The 21,742-nt window shown below is 40.1% G+C and overlaps 1 protein-coding gene across 1 annotated transcript in view; it reads right to left on the bottom strand.

Moving 5' to 3' along the window:
- The window catches only part of sip3 (septin interacting protein 3), a 55,547-nt gene that overhangs the window by 13,513 nt on the left and 20,292 nt on the right, over nt 1–21,742 (bottom strand). Inside the window, exons 5-9 of the mRNA XM_069329595.1 lie at nt 15,353–15,452; nt 10,746–10,888; nt 10,398–10,619; nt 993–1,226; nt 719–802 (exon numbers count right to left, since the gene is read on the bottom strand). Coding sequence (XP_069185696.1) covers nt 719–802; nt 993–1,226; nt 10,398–10,619; nt 10,746–10,888; nt 15,353–15,452 — 783 coding nt within the window. The remainder of the gene's footprint in view (nt 1–718; nt 803–992; nt 1,227–10,397; nt 10,620–10,745; nt 10,889–15,352; nt 15,453–21,742) is intronic.

Consider the following 21,742-nt stretch of genomic DNA (forward strand, 5'->3'; position numbering starts at 1 on the left):
GGGCAGCCATAGAGGAGACACTAAATTTTAGCAACAGCAAATGAGTGATTACCATGTATATATTTGAGGTAAAATGTGTGCTAAATACAATTTTACGATTTAGGCATATAATATATATATATACACTGTATACATATATACAGTATTATTATTATTATGAATAAGTATGTGGGTGTGTCAATACTTGTACAGGGTATATCTATATATACTTATATTTTCCAAGTTATACATAATAGACAGTACCTTTGACACAAATACAACCTGTTAGCATGAAAAAACTAAATAAAGTTAGAAAATTAAAATAAATCAATAAAGTTATTCCCATGTGGCACCTCAACTAAGAACATGCAACTTCTCCAGGCCGCTACAGCTAAACCATGAGCTAGAGGCTTTTTATTTTGATTTTTGTGGTGATTCCTGAAGGCTAACTAACAATGTCACAAGAAAAAATGTTTTCAGAACAATTTTTTTCTTGAGTACATGAGGGGGATGTCAGCAATTAATATTTAGCAGCCAAAGGGTTAATGTTACTGCGTGATGATGATAGAACCACCAATTTACCTGTGTCAAACTAAGTTCTGTTCAGAATCATGCATGTTTATGCATGATGTATAAATGCTTACATGTTTATCCACTACCCACTACCATGTAGTGTGGACCTCCCAAAATCAGTAGATAAGATACAGTTCCAGAAAATGGTTGAGATAAATGTACTTACTGAAGGGAAAGAGTGGGAAAAATGGTGGCATCATGTTGAATGGTGACGATGGTATTGTGCTTCCTGTCTGGCTACTGCTGCCACCTTCGATAAAATAAACATTGTATAAATACCAATACTGTACTGATGTTATAAAATCTGATTAAAAGATTCTTAGCTACCACAATTTCTGCTGGTTAGAAAATACTTTCCAAAACATTTGCACTATGAAATAGTCTTTTTATTGACAAACAAAATCCTCAAAAAATTTGGAACATTAAGAGATGCCATTTACCTGATGTTGCAGCTGCTGCTGTGGCTGCTGCTGCTGCCCCAGATGCAGTAGTTGTGGAGGAGGTAGATTCTGTGGTTCCAGTTGTAGTAGTGGATGTTGTCTGTGAAGTGGAGGCAGACTGCTGCTGTTGAGCTTGCTGCATGGGCACAGGTGGAAATGGAAATGGAGGAAGACCCACAGGTGGTGGACCCATTGGCATGGGCATGCCACCAAACAAACCAGCAAAAGGATTGGCTGCAAGCATAAAAAATTATAGATTAACAAACAGAATATGAAAATGTCTGAAAGGAAAAAATAAATTTCAACTTGCTAGAAGCAAAAACCTATCCAGCTCATCTTTGCATTAGTTATTCACCTTGAGGTTTCTCCACTCAAGCATCTTCGTTACAAGGCTAAGTGAAATGCACCAATAGACTTAGGAATGTCTTCTATGCAGTGGGCTCAATCTATTTAGTTGCTTAAAATATTGCAACATAACCAATAGTCATGTTGCCACTATAGCTGCCAACAGTGGCTGGTGGAGACCAACCCAAGTGCTTTTATGAATGTACACAAATCATCATTTAGTCAATTTTAAAGTAAAACACACTCCTCAAACCACCTATAATGGGTTGGGATTGTAATGTAGAATTGCTTGACTTTGGCATAAACTTCACAATCTAATCCAATCTAAACCTATTCCTATTCCAATTAAGCCCTGATGCTAAGAAAATAGTTAGAGGGATAGAAGCCCTAAACCAGAAAATAATAAATACAGAATATGCGGTCATATTCAATGAAACATGTTTGAAAGAAAACCTGCTGCCAGTATACACCATATATATATATATATATATATATATATATATATATATATATATATATATATATATATATATATATATATATATATATATATATATATATATATATATATATATATATATATATATATATATATATATATATATATATATATATATATATATATATATATATATATATATATATATATATATATATATATATATATATATATATATATATATATATATATATATATATATATATATATATATATATATATATATATATATATATATATATATATATATATATATATATATATATATATATATATATATATATATATATATATATATATATATATATATATATATATATATATATATATATATATATATATATATATATATATATATATATATATATATATATATATATATATATATATATATATATATATATATATATATATATATATATATATATATATATATATATATATATATATATATATATATATATATATATATATATATATATATATATATATATATATATATATATATATATATATATATATATATATATATATATATATATATATATATATATATATATATATATATATATATATATATATATATATGTCGTACCTAGTAGCCAGAACGCACTTCTCAGCCTACTATGCAAGGCCAGATTTGCCTAGTAAGCAAAGTTTTCCTGAATTATTATATTTTCTCTAATTTTTTTTTATGAAATGATAAAGCTACCCATTTCATTATGTATGTGGTCAATTTTTTTTTATTGAAGTTAAAATTAACGTAGATATATGACCGAACCTAACCAACCCTACCTAACCTAACCTAACCTATCTTTATAAGTTTGGTTAGGTTAGGTAGCCGAAAAAGTTAGGTTAGGTTAGGTTAGGTAGGTTAGGTAGTCGAAAAACAATTAATTCATGAAAACTTGGCTTATTAGGCAAATCGGGCCTTGCATAGTAGGCTGACAAGTGCGTTCTGGCTACTAGGTACGACATATATATATATATATATATATATATATATATGTCGTACCTAGTAGCCAGAACTCACTTTTTGGCCTACTATTCAAGGCCCGATTTGCCTAATAAGCCAAGTTTTCCTGAATTAATATATTTTTTCTAATTTTTTTCTTATGAAATGATAAAACTACCCATTTCATTATGTATGAGGTCAATTTTTTTTTATTGGAGTTAAAATTAACGTAGATATATGACCGAACCTAACCAACCCTACCTAACCTAACCTAACCTATCTTTATAGGTTAGGTTAGGTTAGGTAGCGGAAAAAGTTAGGTTAGGTTAGGTTAGGTAGGTTAGGTTGCCGAAAAACAATTAATTCATGAAAACTTGGCTTATTAGGCAAATCGGGCCTTGAACAGTAGGCCAAAAAGTGAGTTCTGGCTACTAGGTACGACATATATATATATATATATATATATATATATATATATATATATATATATATATATATATATATATATATATATATATATATATATATATATATATATATATATACATATATATATATATATATATATATATATATATACATACATACATGTGGATACACATCAGGCTGGCTGACTTGGAATGCAACTAAGAAACAAAAAACTCTGAGATTGGAACAAGGCAAAAGTAAACAATTTACAGAAAGGGCAACATCTCGGCAAGCATGAGTAATACGCAATATTGCCAAACTGTGACAATATATAGAGGAAAAGATGAACCCCAGACAACTTGAAGAGGGGAGAAAAAACCCAGCGTTGAATATAATGAAACGCCATGTTCTGGGTGAATCCCGGAGGCTCCCCGGAGCTATCCAGGCTGAATGGATATGTACATCTATTTGCCATCAGTCAATGCATGGAGTTCTTGCCTACCAGGGACCACGAGCCAGAACCTAGCCCCCTTCTAGAGAGGCACGAGGAGCAATGGCCTATAGAGACCCCCTGTGGTTGGGAGCATTCTATGTCTGCCATCGACCGGGACAGGCACCCAGAAAGGTAGGCGCACCAAAAACCCCTATTCTGGTAAAACTATTGCGACTGAAGGCCGAACAAGTGGACAGAGGTTAATCTAGATTTTTACCCGGGATACGTCCCACCAAATCGTTTAACAACCAGGTACCCATTCACTGCTGGGTAAGCAGAAGCTACAGTTAAAGATTGGCACCCAGTCAATCCCTGGCCAGGATACAAACCCAGGCCAAAGCGCTCACAAAGCGCTGGGCGAATGTTTTACCACAGCGCCATGGGGACTGCCTCAAATTATTAACTAAATTCATTAAATTAATGAAACTTGATCTGTAAGTGAGGCTTCAAGAAATCTTCACCAAGTAAAATATGGTTTTCGAATAACAAAAGATTCCTTGCCCCTAGACTAGAGCAGGAGCTTTAGTGCCATGGAATCTAATACTTCTAGAACAAGTGCTTCGCTGACGACTTTCGTTCGAACCATAATACAGTACTGTAAATGCTTCACCCACGTACTGCAAATAACCGCCAACAAAACCTAAACGCCTAACCTAACCTTACGAGTGCCTAAATATGCACAATATGCTGATATATAATATTAATTTATATTTGAGAAAAGTTCTGTTTTGAATGAACAGAATGTTAAAATCGATGAATGCGTCTTTGGGGTCAACATCTGGATAGAATGGACTTTGTCTAAGGATGGGTTGCAGCATAGATGAAGGTGTGAAGCAAAAGTTTCAGCAAGGTATTTAAAGCAGTTACCACTGTTAACAAGGTGGATCATGAACCCAAATTTTGAGAGCATACTTTAACATGTCATTGTAGCAAATTTTTTCCAGCGTGGCATAAAAACTGAAAAACCTCTACAGTGACAAAGTAACTGTCAATTTGGGAATCCATATCATTGGAAAAGGTAAAAAAAATAAAGCTCTATTAGGCACATTAAAATAGAAATCCCCCCCTCAATTTGTTTTTTTATCCAGGACACTCAAATGACCAAAATGGGACCATTTCCTCAAGGATAACAGATTGTCAACCAGATGGAACCAGGGGCCTCATAATGTAACCAGGAAGTGGCTTAGGAGCCAGATTCGAATGCATTCAAGATACATTTCCAACATAACACCTTAGTTTCTGAGTAAGTACTTCAGTGTCACATGCCTGGGAGATTAGAAAGCAGAATGCTGAAATCTGCTGAGACAAGGCATATTCAGACCCTGAAAAAGGACTCTGATATGCAACTTGGAAGCAGCACAGGCAGCATCCCATTCAAAATGGAATGTAGGATAATAAGAGTGCCAATCTGAATGTACAACATGCACAATCTGGGTGAAATGGTTCTCATTGCAGTCTCCAGAAACTCCAAACCCCCTTCCCAAAACTACACATGAATCCTAAAAATAGGAGATAGTAGTGGGTAGAACCACTCATTATTAAAGCCTTTAATCCCCCTTACCAAGAGTGTGATTTCTAAATCATCTTACAAGGATGGGGGGGGAGGGACCAGGGGCCAGATTCACAAAGTAGTTACGCAAGCACTTACGAACCTGTCCATCTTTTCTCAATCTTTGGCGGCTTTGTTTACAATTACTAAACAGTTAATGAGCTATGAGGCACCAGGAGACTGTTTATAACAATAACAACAGTTGATTGGGAAGTTTTCATGCTTGTAAACTGTTTAATAAATGTAACCAAAGCCATCAAAGATTGAGGAAAGATGTACACGTTTGTAAGTACTTGCGTAACTCCTTCATTAATCTGGGTCCAGATGGATGGCAGGCGAATGAGATGGGGAGGCTGGTGGGGGGGAATGGAAAAGAAAATCTTTCAAACATCAGCCCTAGAATCATGTAAGGAAAGAACACGTGGAGGGCGAGTGGAGGGCGAGTGGGTGGGCAGGTGTCAGTGTGTGCAGGTGGGCAGTAGTGAGATGGTTAGCAGAGTGGGTCAACAGAGTTGGTGTGCAGGGAGAAAAACAAGCGGGAACAAGCGGGTGGCAGACGGTAGACTAAGGAGGTGGGTTGCAGGGCAGGCACAGAGCGGGTGGGTAGCAGGGCAGCCAAGAGACAGTGGGTGGGCAGATGAGTAGCAGAATGGGTGGTCAGAATGAATGGTCAGAATGGGTGGGTGGGTAGCAGTTGACAGGCAGGCAGTGGCGTGAGTGGGCGAGCTTCTGACTAGGACTAACACAGAAGGCCACCCCCAGTCCCTCCCCAAAACCCCCCATCCTGCACACCGGACCTTCCCCTCTATCTCCATCCCCCCCCATCCCGCACCCTTCTCACTACCTTCATCTTCTCATCCCCCACACTGACCCCCAGATGGTATTAATACGGTAGGCTTCCTTGCTAGCAGCTGATGGATCAAGAGGCAGGCTCCCAGGGTGCCTGACATTAAACTCTTATTTTTTTACCGACTGGTTGCGACTGTGAAAACCTGACTGTGTCTGAATGCCTGACTGACCTTGAATGCCTAACCAGCTGCTACCGCAACAGTTAATGCCTGACTGCCTTTGGTTATGACTGCCTGTGACTGGTCTTCACTCCGAATGCTTGACTGACATGTTATTACCGACTGGTTCTGACTGGCTGCCACATAGCAGGCACTGAAATGTGTGAAAGGAAAGTTTGGAACCAATGATGCAGATACGAATGCATTTAAGGCGAGCCGGGAACGGTCCTTCTAAACACTCGCAACCTCCCCTCTCCTCTCCTCCTCCGTTCCCCATACTCCAACACAGCTCCTCCCTCCTCACCATCTCCCATACACCAGAGTCTTCAGTAAACGTAAAGTGCAATTAAATGTTCACTTATTTTATTTATAGTGCAGTATATATTTATACTTGATTGTTTTGTGTATAAAAAATACGAGTAGTATTCTGTATAAAATGTATTTTCAAGTTAATATTTTTGGGGGTGTGGAATGGATTAATTAAATTTACATTATTTCTTGTAGGAAAATTTGTTTCAGTTTACGAATTTTCAATTTACGAACCATCTCTGAACGGATTAAATTCATAAACGAAGGTACCACTGTACTGTACATGTAAATATCTACATTTTTATGCACCATAACAAACCAATAAGTAATTCTGGTGGGTGTGGTGATGAAATCTATGAACAGAATAGTACCACACACTACTAGTAAGCGATGCCACCTGATGCACCAAATGACTCGTGCTATATTACGCACATGCTAACTCTAGCTACAACACTGCTAATATTATCAGATTCCTGATCACTAGATCATTAATCGCTAAATCATTAATCACTAAATTAAAAAATTAAGAATCAACACCAAGGAGCTACTATGAACCAGTCCAGAAAGAAGGTAAGTAAATGAAAATGCTTCCAACTGTGACATATAATATTCAGAAGGTTTTCTCTACTGTATGAGAGGAGCCAAGCCTTAAATTACAATAATATTGGGTCATGTAAGTAGCAGTTATGAACAACTATATACAAATTTAAATATGTATCTTGTGGATTGAGACATTCACACATTTCAGTAAAAAAAATACTTATGATAAAACTTATTTACTTGCAGCAATGTGCTTGTTTGTTTATAGAGAAACCTGCAGAGGTCCAACTGTCACACAAGCTGACAAGATAAACCCAGCTAACACACAAACAATGATCCAATCTTTACAGCACATGATGTTTTATTACCTACAGTATTTGAAATACAGTACATACAGTATTTAATAAACAAGAAAAAAATGTTTGCTTCATATAATTTTTCTATTACTTACCAATGAAGTTACAACATTTAGTCTTAAACAGTCATAATTAGATTAGTATTATCTCTACCCAATGTCATATCTCTGTTTATCTTCAAAGTAATCTTGCCCTTACATAAATAGTCACTGAAATAACAATTTCTGATGGATTCACGTCATGAGGATTTGCATTTCATTCTGTCAAAGCAGCAAGGAAAATGACATGTTGGACAACAAAAACCTTTCAAACTAGAGATGCCACACCAATGAAGATACTTTTTAAGACACTAGGTGCTCTCTAGGGTTGAATATTGTTCCACATTAACAGCCCCATTCAAAGCTGGGAAAATTGTTGATCTGGAGAACATGCAAAGATCTTTTACTACTAGAATCCACTCAATAGAAAGTGAGTGGATTCTCAATCTAAATTATTGGGACTGCTTACAAATTTTAAATCTGCATTCTCTACACTAGAGTACAGGTTGGAGAGAGACATAATTTACACTTGGAAAATACTAGGACTTGTTCCAAATGTTCACACACAAATAATGCCACATGAGACCAGAATGCAAGGTGTGATGTGCAAAATAGTTCCACTGAAAAGCAGAAGTGCAATAGGCACGTTGAGGGAGAACTCAATTGATATAGAAGGCACAAGACTTTTCAACTCTTCCCCTATTACACATACAGGATATAACTGGCTGACAACGCAGCCTTCAAAAGAGAACTTTACAAACCGCTTCAAAGGATACATAATCAATCAGGCTGACTCATACATCAGGCTGCAAGCCAGTGAGCATCCTAGTTGACCAGACCACAAACCAGGAGGCCTGATCACAGACAGGGCCACGGGACGTTGATCCTCAATAATCAACAGGCAATCAACAGGAACCAGGTCTTCTAGTAGAGTACTATATTCTACTACACCTTTTAAGAACGTTGACTGGTTTCCACCAACCGCCCGTCACCAACCATTCATCACCAACCACCCCCGTCACCAGCCACCCCCCTCACCAGCCACCCCCGTCACCAGCCACCCCCGTCACCAGCCACCCCCGTCACCAGCCACCCCCGTCACCAGCCACCCCCGTCACCAGCCACCCCCGTCACCAGCCACCCCCGTCACCAGCCACCCGTCACTATTACATTAAACTCCTGCCAACAAAGCTGCAGAGAATGTATGAATATTCGTGTCACTCCTCAAAACCCCGAAAAATCCGCAGAGGAAGCTGGTGATGCAGCAGCCGGTGCAACGCTCCCAGGATCTGAACCCATCGATCGCGAGAGCGGCGGAAGGAATGACCCTGAAGAAACTTGAACATCCGCCGAAGCCAGATCCGACCCAATGGGTAGACCAGTACAGTGAAATTCAGGCTCCCGCACAGCTGCTCGAACAACCGAAGTGTGACCAGGGTGCCCTCCAAAAACAGCCGGAGACAGGACCGCAGCCGCATAAGCATTGCGGGAGGGAGAGACAAGGAAGCGGTCTGAGAGTCCCACACAAGACCCAGCCAAGTCCAAACCTGAGAGGAAACCAAATGGGACTTCCTCCAGTTCACCAAGAACCCGAACCCGGTGAGCTGGGAAAGAACCAAATCCCTGACGAGCAAACACGCAGACTGGCTGGGAGTCCACACCAGCCTGTCGTCGAGGTAAGCCAGAACCCGAACCCCTAACAGACGCAAACGGGTCACCACGATCCGGCATGGCGTGTGAACACTCAAGGTGCCAGATTCAAGCCGAATGGAAGGCAACGAAAGTGGTAAGCTTGTGACCCACGACAAAACCGAGCCAGTCCCTGAACCCCAGATGAATTGGGATGTGCCATTACGCATCATGGAGGGCCAGAGACCATCCAGGCACCCTGCGCCAAAAGCAGCCAGACCTGAGACAGGTCTGGCTGCTTTTGGCAGCCAATTCTTCACAAAGAATGAAATTCTTCACAAAGGATGAAATTCTTCACAAAGGATGAAATTCTTCACAAAGGATGAAATTCTTCACAAAGGATGAAATTCTTCACAAAGGATGAAATTCTTCACAAAGGATGAAATTCTTCACAAAGGATGAAATTCTTCACAAAGGATGAAATTCTTCACAAAGGATGAAATTCTTCACAAAGGATGAAATTCTTCACAAAGGATGAAATTCTTCACAAAGGATGAAATTCTTCACAAAGGATGAAATTCTTCACAAAGGATGAAATTCTTCACAAAGAAGTCAAGCACAGTCGTCACTAGGTGGAAGACATTGATAAACATAAGCGCGCCACGTGCTCGGTCAATCCATACGTGTATCAACAAACCATACATGTATTAGCACCGAGGCAAACCTCGAATAACGAGTCAAATTTTTCGAAGAAATGCGATCAAAATTCTCCTGGATCAAAATTCATGCAGCACTTTGTATCCATTTGAGGATCATCTGACATGCATTGCGTAAGAATATACTGCTTCATGCCTCAGACCTTCCAATGTACAGATTCATCTCGAGCTAATGCTGTATAGTACCGAGATGTACAGTTATAAGTACAAGGTGACTAGCCACTCTCAGACTCATATATTAAAGAGTTGAGGGAATAATTGCAGATAAACACTATAATGATATAGGTTGACGAGTACAGTTCTAAGTGTGGCAAGTTACATTTTCATAAGAACCTGGTGCACCAAAAAATTATTTCCACAATGTTAAGTCAACTAGGGCTTCTATACTATAATTTTTCACCCCAGAAAAAGAATTAATAAACCCGGATTGACTAACCTTGCAATATTAATTCATTTTCTAACACCAGATTCCCCTCATGAACCATCACACTCCACTGCAAAAACATAGGAGTATAGCCTACACAGTTTTCTAGTCAAAAGCCAATTTAAATTAAGACTTACGTATCTGTTGCTGAGCTTGAGGTTGAGGCTGTTGTGGGATCTGTGGAGGAGTCTGCGGCTGTGTTGGAGGAGCTTGTGGCGGAGCAACACCTTGACTCGGTGGGGGAGGCTGGGGCTGTCGTAAAATATCCATTCGGCACGTTGGGCATGTTTGTTGACGTTGAAACCACGATCGCAGGCATGATGCATGGAATATGTGGCCACATGGCAGTTTCTTAGCACCTACAGTTAAAAAAAAAAATTAGTTTTCTTTCCAATTTTAAGCTTATAAGAATAAAGTTTATTTAAAATTAGATTCGATTTTAATTGAGTGGGATTCAGCTTAACTATTAGGTATTAAGTTCTAACCTGTAACCATTTCTTCCCTGCAGATAATGCAAACATTGTCAACAGCTGTCAGTTCCTCTGGCGTTGCATCTGGATATAAAGTGTTCATATTTCGAATAGCACGTCTAGAGAGAATCACATCATTCAGTGCTCTCTTGAAAGACCTAAAAGTAGAAAAAGTGCCTAGTTGATTAAATGTAAATATAGTACACAGCAAATTTTGATGGAAGGAAGTCTATTCTCAGATAATTACTATACAGAGTTAAATCATTATAATTTAAAAAATCTTGTATGACAATATATAATGGCAGTTAAGTTTAATGAAGGAAATAAAACATTAAAAGATTAAGAAAAAAAACAGTTTCCTTAGCACTTTCATGTTCTGATGATGCATTTTAGCATTACCAGTACTCCAAAAGTAAACATTCTGATGACACTAAAAACACATCATCTGATTGCTATTCATGAATATTCATATACAGTACTGTATTCATTGCTGTTATGCATAATAAATTATCAATAACTGCTTTTGCATCTATTCTCTAGGCAATTTATTTGCAAGCATTTTGAAACCAAATTTATTGTTCTAACCCAATAAATAACTTACAATGACTGAAATTCTAAGCATGCATTGTCATTAATAAAGCAAAACGCTTTCTTTAATCTAGTTGTAATAGTTAATCAATAGTTTGGTCCAGAGACCTTCACTGGTCCAAGGTTCTCCTTCACTCTTTGCATTTGGGTTTCTGCCTCAAGTCTATCACCATCCCTATGATGCTTCAATTGCAGATCATCATACAAGCTTTGTTTCCCACCTGCATCATTCAACGTGGTTGAAGTACAAGGTTTGCTGGCACATTTTTGTCATCTCTCTTCATTATTTGTCTTCCATTTCGGTTTCAATGGTCCTGTCCTTTTTGTCTTTGTTGTTTGTTTATCACCATCTTAAAACAGAATACTGTTGCCTCTTATCCTTCATTCTTGGTGGAGCCACTTTTGTTGGCTTTCTGCATCAATAGTGTACTACCTTGGTGTCATTTCAGTTGCCTCATTTTTCACCTCCAGCCTGCTCCCCCCCCCCCCCCCCCCCCACCTCCTCTTGAGCTGTTTTGGTCTCTGGACCAGGTGTTGGTTTTTCTTTCATCTCATTTCTTGGTCACCCTTTCAGTTCATGATTCCTTTCCGAGGTCTGTTTTCATTGGTCCTCACTTCTGGGTTCATGGATAGGGAGCTTCTTGCTCTCCTCTGGAAGCATTTTCTGCCCTGGAGAGCAGTTTCTTTGTAGCCTCCTCCCTCCTCCTGTTATCACTGACTAATTCTTGGTCTGTTTGGCTGGGGGCACATCATTTGTTGTTTTCAGTTGTGGCAGTCTGCAGTGTCATACCATCTAGCTAGCTTGCAGTCTGCCTTCAGGCACATGTTTGGAGGTTTGGAACTTTGGCCCACTGTGTTTTCTAATTTGTCTTGAGCCGATATCCCAGGCTCATTAGTGGAGGAGCGGAGGGGAGGGGAGGCGGAAAGGGAGAGATTAGTTGGAGGTCTCCTGGGATCCTGACTGCTGATTATGAGGGCTAGTGTTTCTGCTTTCCTTCGTGCTTGTGCTGACCTGGGTAGGGTTCCCTCCTGGTCTTACTCCTTCGGAAGTTTGCTCTTTGCTCTCCTTCTTTCCTGGTGAATCCTGTTTTCTGTACTTAGTTACCTACAGGGAGTCATCATTTGACTTCTCCAGAAAACCAGAATATAAAGAAATGCCTCTTTCTGGGCATTTCGGTCACTCAGTGGCTCCCTGGAACCTCCCCTTCCCACCAGGTGCATCAGCTGACCAAGACTAGCTTACCTAGTCTTAGGTAGATAGAACACACCTATAGTAATTACCTAGTCTATTACTAGGCGTGTATCCTATCTATCTATTAAAGGTTACGGGTATCAATGTCCCCGCGATTGGTTGCTGGTCTAATCCACCAGGCTGTGTATTACCTAACTATTGAGTGGTTATCTTGAGATGTTATCTTGAGATGATTTCGGGGCTTTTAGTGTCCCCGCGGCCCGGTCCTCGACCAGGGCTCCACCCCCAGGAAGCAGCCCGTGACAGCTGACTAGCACCCAGGTATCTATTTTACTGCTAGGTAACAGGGGCATAGGGTGAAAGAAACATTGTTTCTCACCGACGCCCGGGATCGACCCCGGGACCACAGGATCACAAGTCCAGCGTGCTGTCCGCTCGGCCGACCGGCTCGAGCGGATTGTTCGAACAAAGTGGATTGTTTGCAAAGTCATTTGCTGTATTGTTTACTTTCTGTGAGTATTGCAGTTGTTCATATTCCTTCAATTCTTTTCTGGGAGTTTGTTTCTTCAGTATGGGTGATCATAAATCCCCTGCTCCCTTTGCCTCGGTGGGAGGGCCACGTTTTGGTCTCTGGTATGAGACAGGCTGATGTGACTTATAGGTGTGGAGCTATTCAAGTGTGACTAGCTACAGAGCCACCCAGGAAGAGGAGTTTCATTACTGCGAGAGTATGGTCCCTCAAGATTCTCCCACAGCTGATTTGAATGGCTCATTGATCAATGGATAGTTTATGCACAGTGCACCTAGCCATGTACAAGGCTCCATCTCTTTTACCTCTGGATGGAAAACTCATGTTGGGTGTCACCAGAAAGCCTACATGCCCAGGAATTCTCTTTTACCCCTGGATGGAAAACCCATGTTGGGTGTTACCAGAAAGCCTACATGCCCAAATATACCAATCATATGGAGACCACAGTATGACCAGGCAGAAAGTAGATAAAAGGAAATAAGGCAATTGCACCATAGGAAATGTGAGTCAGGAAGTACACAGCTTGAAGGTGCAAGCATGGGAAGAGAGGGGATGCCAGCAAGGTGGGAGATAAGCATGACCTTTGGGGTCAGCCTCAACCATCGTGATGAACAGTGACGTGGTCATGACATCACTTCTACCCATCATATAAGGATCAATATCACTGGTTCTGGCACCCGCTTTGCAATGCCATTGGTCAATTTGTAGACCTGGTGTTTGTGCCCAGGAAAGCCATGCAACCTGCTTGCACCGCTATTCTCCTAAGGAAATTGAAACGTGGTGGACGTGTGGTTCTAACCTATCGGCCAATAGAGTAGAACACACCAGCCGTTCCTTACCGTAATGTTAAACTCTTCATCTTTATCAATATACCGGCACTCGCCTAGAATCGCAACTGTGAATATATTGTTTTTAGAAATCTTCGAGTGACAAATCTTTAAACACCAGAACGAAACAGACTGATATCAGGTAACACCTGGAAACAAAGTGAGATTGCGATCCCTGTGAGTAACTCAGTGGGCTAGAGTGAACCAAGTACTGCCCCCTAAATAACTAACCGCCATCAGCCGCCACTCACCCTGCCTCACTGTACTACGTGACGTCACTACTTGTAACACCCTTACGTATGCGCCAGTGCAATCAGGGGCATCTGTATTTGTTACACACACACAGCATACCCTCCTGTGAGTACCCCGCCATGTCAAGTATAGTTGTGTCGGGAAAGTTTGTCATCCTAGTGTTCTCACGTCGTAACGAGCGAGACCAGCTGTCAAGCCATACAAGGATGTTTGCATGAATGACCATGAATGAGAATGGGAGAGGTTGCCTACCTGTAAGTAAAAGATCTTGTTTCTTTATTAAATGTCTTTCTGTGTGTTGATCTAAGTGGTCAACCACAGTCCTCACCGTCTCCACACCTGGCACAGGTATAGGTGGAGACCAAGACACCTGACAGTGTATGCGTGTTTATCTGTGTGGCATCATGACATTATACTCTTCTGTGAATGTGAGTTTCACATACACCACACATTTAGTTATTGTGTGACATAATTAATGTGCATGATTACTGCCTGTCCCATTGACAGTGTCATTGTTGTTTTACTGTCCATAATTTTTCCTGAGTATCCATTTGGAACTCCTGTGACCTATTGCACACCAGCACTTTAGGTATGCCGTGTTAGTGATTGGCTGTCAATCGTGTTAAGTTAGGTTTTGTCCAAGAATGGATCGGAATCGATTAGTCAGACGTCATGAGTCTCGCTAATGCAACCATAGCCTTGCTGATGCTAATCTAGAGTAAATCAAGCACCCATTGTATTAGTGGTTAAGTTGTATATACTGTACACTACTGTTAAGTATTATGCGGTGTTTCCGTTGAACCACTTCTGAATACTGCCATTACTTAAGCCTTCAGCCCCAGGTGTCTTCAACACCGAGTTTGCCTATTATTCCCAAAACTATAAATGTGATGAGGACCCTAGAGTCCCTTAAAGTGTTTCATCTACATTGAGGAGATTCCCACAACAAATGTGGATCAGGACCAGGTGAAGCCAGTCTGAGAGGAGACCATCAAGGACTCTTACTCGACTGTGCTCCCAGGCTCTGTACGCTTGCTCACGTATTTTCTCTGCTGGATTCTGACAGCTTCGTGAAGCCTCTGCCATATGCACATTGGTGACGTTGCACATAATTGCAGTCGGGATTAAAAAGCAAAGATAAAACCCCACAATTACATTCAATGCTGGGATTTTATATTTCCAATTTTCTCCTTACATTCCACATGTTTATACACAAAAACTCTAAGAGACTCACCTTAATGTCAAGTACATTGGTCTGATGATGAAGAGTGGGAAGGTGTGGATTCTTATCATGATGATCATAAACACTGCATACAGCACCACTTTAAAGAAACCTAGAACCATGAAAAACAGATGTAATAGGAATTAATACACAAGTACTGCATAATGATAATGGACTATACCATACAGGCAGCCTATATCATCACCTAGGGTGTGTAAATCTGTGAAGTTGTACATTACTGAGCAAGTACTGTACAATAAGATTTTTCAGTTTACAACACATTTACGTTTTGCACCAGTGCATGGACATACACATGCACAGACACGTGTACACACATGTACTGGGAAGATGGGACACCATGAGCATAGTTCTCATCCTGTAACTACATTTGGGTAATAACACAAATTATGTGAAAAAGGATTTAAAGAACTCTGATAAAGAAAGAGATCTAGGGAGTAGTTCAGGAAAGAAACACACTTGACCACAAAGAACATTGTGCGAGGCACTTCTGCTTTGCTTTGCAACTTAACACTTTCGCGCTTTAGATTAGAGATAACTCGTCGCCGTTTTCTCTTACGATTCCGCATAACAGCCTACTTTTCTCGTCCATCGAAAAAATATTTCTATAAATTCCATTTTTTAACCGAAATGGATGGGGATACTTTTATTTTGTAGAGAATTTATTTGCGAATGTTTTGGTACCAGAATGAATATTATATCACATAAACTTCTATGAGTAAAAAAAAAAAATACACAAAGTATGTTTGGGGGTGTGGCGAGCGTGTGGCAGTGGGTTCCCTTTAGCCGTTGATATATCCAACACGTGGGAAATATTTGTATGTGTTATGTATATGTCTGTGTAGGGAATTTTACTGCGATCACTGTCATACAAATTATAAAATGTTTCAACAAGTATAAACATGACAAACATCAAACGAACGAAAACAATGCGTTCGTTTCTGCCGCGAACGCATACTGAGCGACGTGGTTCTATATTTGGCGCTTCTCTTACACATGCTTTGTACAAATGTTATACAGTTCATCTTATAGAAAATTTTATTGCGAACACATTGGTATAAAAAAGAAATACGTACATAGAAAAGTAGGGTCAGGAAACGAATAAACTTTCCAAGCATGATTTCCCCCCTGTGTTTTCGCCAGTGCGCTCGCGGCTAACTACTCTCCACTTCACACACTCTTGCGGGTGGGCAATTACCTATATTAAACATTCATATGCATATGTCTGTGTAGAGAATTTTATTGCGATTCCAATGATACCAAAATTAGCGATGTAGGACAACTGTAGGCTTCGCAACCATTAAGAGAGTGGAAACATTTTGTTGCTGTTTGGCGCTCTCGGCAAGTGATCTGCATAGTTTTTTATTTGGTGTTGATACTCCTTATGCTTGGGCGGCATTTTATAGGTATGCTCTTATAGACAATTTCATTGCGAACACAGTGATACCAAATTTAAATACGTGCGCCTTCAATTATTGTCAGGACAGTCAAAAGAGTGCACACTTTTCGGTCTTACCGCGTAGGCGCGCGAAGTGCCGAAAGCATCTGGGGTATTGTTTTTTTTTGAGCGCCGAGAGCGCGAAAGTGTTAAGAATAATTTAAAATACATGGATTTCAAAATTTTAAAGCACTTGTTCACGACCTTTGTTCACGATTCCTGGCTGAGGCAGAAACAGTTTTTTTCCACCTGATGACTGCTCACTTAGCAACAAATAGGTACATGGGAATTAGAAAGCTTCTACAGCCTGCATCCTGGGGATGGATATGTAATTACCCCATGTGTAAATTACGTACATGTAGTTACAAGACGAGAGCTATGCTCATGGTGTCCTATCTTCCTACTACTTTGTCATGTGACATTTTGAAACTATTGACAGGTTTGACACCCACTGCCAAAACGTGTTCCAACCATCTACCACTCTGTTTGCAAAATTCTGTAACACGGCATTCATTCACATTGAATTCCATTTGCCAAGTGTTGTTCCATGCACTTATTTTGTCTAATACATCCTGAAGGGCATGACAAGTGTCAGTCTCTTATCTTCCCTAGCAGCTTACAACCATCAGCAAACATGTTCATATAATTATGTATTCCTTCTGATAGATTGTTTTAATAGACAATGAACATTTCTAGTGTTAGAACTGAACCCTGTAACACTCAACTAGTTATACTTCTGGAGAAGCTGGATAAAGTTCAGAAGTATGCCACTAGACTAGTCCCAGAACTAAGAGGCATGAGTTACGAGGAAAGGCTGTGTGTATTGCACCTCACTTTGCTCAAAGCCGGAAGAGCTCGGGGAGACATGATCATCACATAAAATTCTCAGGAGAATTGACAGGGGTAGATAAGGTCAGATTATTTAATACAGGTGGTATTCGCACAAGGGAACATGGGTAGAAGCCGAGCACCTAAATATGCCAAAGACATGGTTCATTTGGATACTCGCCTAGTACTTACCCAGTTGGGCAAGCACAACTAGGTAAGTACTTCTCACCTAGTGTAAGTGTGTTTGGAAGTCAAAACCAGAAATGATAAACAAGAAGCAGATCTTATGCAAGCAATTAGGAAAGAACTGGTAACCAACAGTAAACTCGTTCAAAACACTGTAGATAGAAGTAAGTCCATAATAACTTTTGGATGTTTAGAGAAGGAAATTTCATCTAGGATGGACCGAGCAGCAGAAGAGATGAAAATCATAGAAATATAAGTAAGATTAGGAGAAGGCCTAAATTCAAAAAAGCATGTTAGTAATTTTAGGAGGATAGGAAAATATGAGAAAGACAAGAACCGCCCCTTAATTTAATGGAGTGAAGTACTGTATATGACAGAAGTGCTTCGGAATACCAGAAAATTGCAATGTGACGAGGATGGCAAACTTTGGTCAATAAGACAAGACCTCTCAAAAGAGGACAGAGAAAAGCTGAAAATGAACCTCATTGAAGCAAAAACGTCTAAATGGGGATAGAAATGAAGAAGAAAGGAATTATTTTTTCTACAAAGTGTCAGGGACTGGAAAGCTTGTGAAATGGTACATAAAGACAAAGCAACAAAATCATTTAAGGAAAGGGGTGTAAAGAACAAAGGGAAGGGGAATATGTTCCTGAAAATAGTATATACCAACATAGATGGAGTGATATAGAAAATATTGGAGTTGAAGGATATAATTCAGCTCAAAGTACCAGATAGTGTCGCATTAACAGAGATGAAACCTGAAAATATTTTAAATGAGGTCGTATTCCCAAGGGGCTACTCAGTTTGAAGACGTGACAGGAAAACTAGAAAAGGGGGAAGGAGAGGCTGTGCTGGTGAAAGAACACCTTAAGTAAGAGAGTTAATATTTGAAAACCACTCGAGATAGACATAATGGCATTGCAGGTCTGGAATCAAGATGATAAGCTGATAATTTGAAATGCCTACAGCCCACCAGCACGCAACACATGGACAAAGGAAGAACTGGATGACAAACAAGAGGGCCTCAAAATAGCCATGAGAGAGATTATGGTAAGAGCTGACAAAGATAAATCCCGATTGTTGGTACTGGGGGGACTTCAACTTTAACCACTTAACTGCGCCAACCGAGTATTCTCGGTCGGCGGAAAACTGCGCCAACCGAGAAAACTCTGATTTTTCGTTACCAATTCTAAATGTGTACGAGGTTGGTTGTGTACGAAATGGACTCTTAGGACCTCCAGTGAGAGGCCGCCATCTTGGAAAAAATTCCCAGAATGCCCTAGGGCTGCTGGCTGGGTTAGTACTGAATGAGCAAACATGGGTGGCGCACGCGCCTCTGGCTCCCAAACACCTGTCCGACGCGGGGTTGAAAGATAACGCTCTGTCGGTGAAATTCAAACCTTATTGTTTGAAGAACATAAGAGTCATAATATTGGTGAAGCTAGGTGCAATATGGACCTAACACAAAGGTTGAATGCAAGTGATACAGCACCTATGAGGACGATACAGCGAGCTTATACAGTTGCAGCTCTGAGCGTCTCCCTTGCACTCTTATGCTATCTACAATTTATTTAGATAATACATACTGTAGATGAATCGTTTTCTGCGTTCAGTGATGATGCATCTGATACAAATAGCATAGATGAACAATGTTAGCGGCTTCCATGGTGGTGTTTTCCCTAGATATTTTCAAGAATACCTGAATCTCTTCCCAACTGACGGACACTCTTTGAGGCTAGCTGAATCTCTCCCTGACTGAAGGACACTCTTGAGGTAAGCTGAATCTCTTCCTGTGTGGGACCATACAAAGCGATCTTTTCAAGACTACCTTACAAATTGATCTTTTCCTATAATCTTTTCAATACTACCTTGTGCTTTACAAGCTTGGTTACATACAACCTACAAGTACTAAAGCCAAGGGTGTACGTGAGTGCGTTATTTGCAACCACACAGAATGAAGAAACAGGAAGCGAAAATTAATCTGTACCTGGTGCACTGAGAGCGAAGTTGCGCTGTGTACCATGGGCTACTTCGTTGATTATTACTCACTTCTGAAGTACTGAGTACGTAATACAGTGTGTTACTGTGTAAATAGTGTGTTTACTGTACATATTGTAATTTTAGTGAATTTTTAACAGGTAATATTGCAACAATAAACATTTATTGTAGACACATTACTGACATATGTATCAGTTCCATTGAACATTATGAACGTTCTACTGTATACATATTGTAAAGGACACAAATATGCATCATATACAATAAAAAAAACAAATAAAACTGCATTGGAAATACATAAAACTAATAATTGAAAATATATTTGTGGCAATACCCGGTGCTTGAAGGGCCCGCACAACCGTGTCTGGGCGATTCACGCACAGGCGACCAGGCCCTGATGATGTCACAGTGCACCTTGTCCACGTCCCCACAGCCAAAGTAAGTGGAATTTGGTATTTATTTTTACATAGGCATGTTCAGGGAAGGGAATTTATCATTTTATGAAGAACAAATAATTTTTGGGGAACACTATTTCATGCGTACCGGGGGAATTTCTCAATAAACTCCGTGCAGCACGGTGGTTAAGGCAATAAATTGGGAGGCCTACGAGGCAAGAACAGAGGACACTTGGACAGGCAGATTTGTAAACCTCATCTTGAAGATATTCATGTATCAGCACGTCAAGCAGGCCACAAGAATGAGGGAAGGAATGTTCCGTCAGTACTGGATCTAGTATTCACCAGGAAAGAAGAAGAGGTATTTGACATCCATTACCTTCCTCCCTTGGGAAAGAGTCATCACGTCCTCTTGGACATTAAATACACTATGCGATATAATCTAGAATAGAATGGGGACAGTGGAACAGTTGTTAAATTCTATTTCAAGAGGGGACGCTATGGGAACCTTAGGAATTTTTTTCATGGGTTTAATTGGACAGATTTGTTGCTAGGCAAGGAAGTATGCCAAATTTTGCAAAATATACGATGAAGGCACACAAACATTCATACCAAAACAGACATGCAAACCTAGGAAACAGGGCTGGTTCAACAGAAATTGCAGGAGGGCCAGAGATCAAAAGACAAGCATGGAATCATCATAGAATGAGGCCAAACCCCCAAACATACCAGCGATACAAAGATGCAAGAAATAACTACACGTCAATAAGGAGAGGCAGATAGGAACTTTGAGAACGGTATAGCAGACAAATGTAAATCAGATCCAGGCCTTTTCTATAAATTCATTAAAAGCAAAGTGCAGGTGAAGGATAATATTCAGAGGTTGAACATGGGGGCAGATACACGGAAAACGAAAAGGAAATGTGTGAAACATTAAACGAAAAGTTCCACAGTGTGTTTGTACAAAATGAGGTCTTCAGAGAACCAGACACAATAAGAATTTCAGAACAGCATAGAGCACATAGAGGTGTCTAGAGATGAAGTGAAACAAATGCTCCTGGAGCTAATTAAGAACAGAGCAGTTGGCCCAGATCGAGTTTCACCATGGGTTCTGAGAGAATGTGCAACTGAGCTCAGCATTCCACTTCAGCTGATTTTTTCAGACATCCCTGTGCACAGGAGTCGTAGCAGGAGTAGCAGCAGGTTCTGTTCGTTTGGTCCTGGTGGTCGTTTTGTTCGTTTGCAGCCTTCTTTTTTTGGGGCAAAGCATGAGACAGCTGGCTTCCAGAGGGGTTTGTTGGTTGTGGATGTTTGGTTGGTTAGGCCAGAGTTTGTCACGTGTTGTGTCCAGTGACAGTTTTATGCTGCTACCTGTGGGCCATTGGTTCTGGGATGGTGGTCGCACTCCGGATGGATCTGGTTTCCTTGGTTCCCTGTTCCAGGGCTCGTGTGTCTCGGGATGACCGCATTGTCAAAGTCTAACCAGCCTGCAGTCTATCCTCATGCCCATGATATTAGAAAGTATGCTGCTCTCACGGC

This window comes from Procambarus clarkii, chromosome 22, assembly GCF_040958095.1.
Source record: "Procambarus clarkii isolate CNS0578487 chromosome 22, FALCON_Pclarkii_2.0, whole genome shotgun sequence".
In the NCBI taxonomy this organism is placed as follows: domain Eukaryota; kingdom Metazoa; phylum Arthropoda; class Malacostraca; order Decapoda; family Cambaridae; genus Procambarus; species Procambarus clarkii.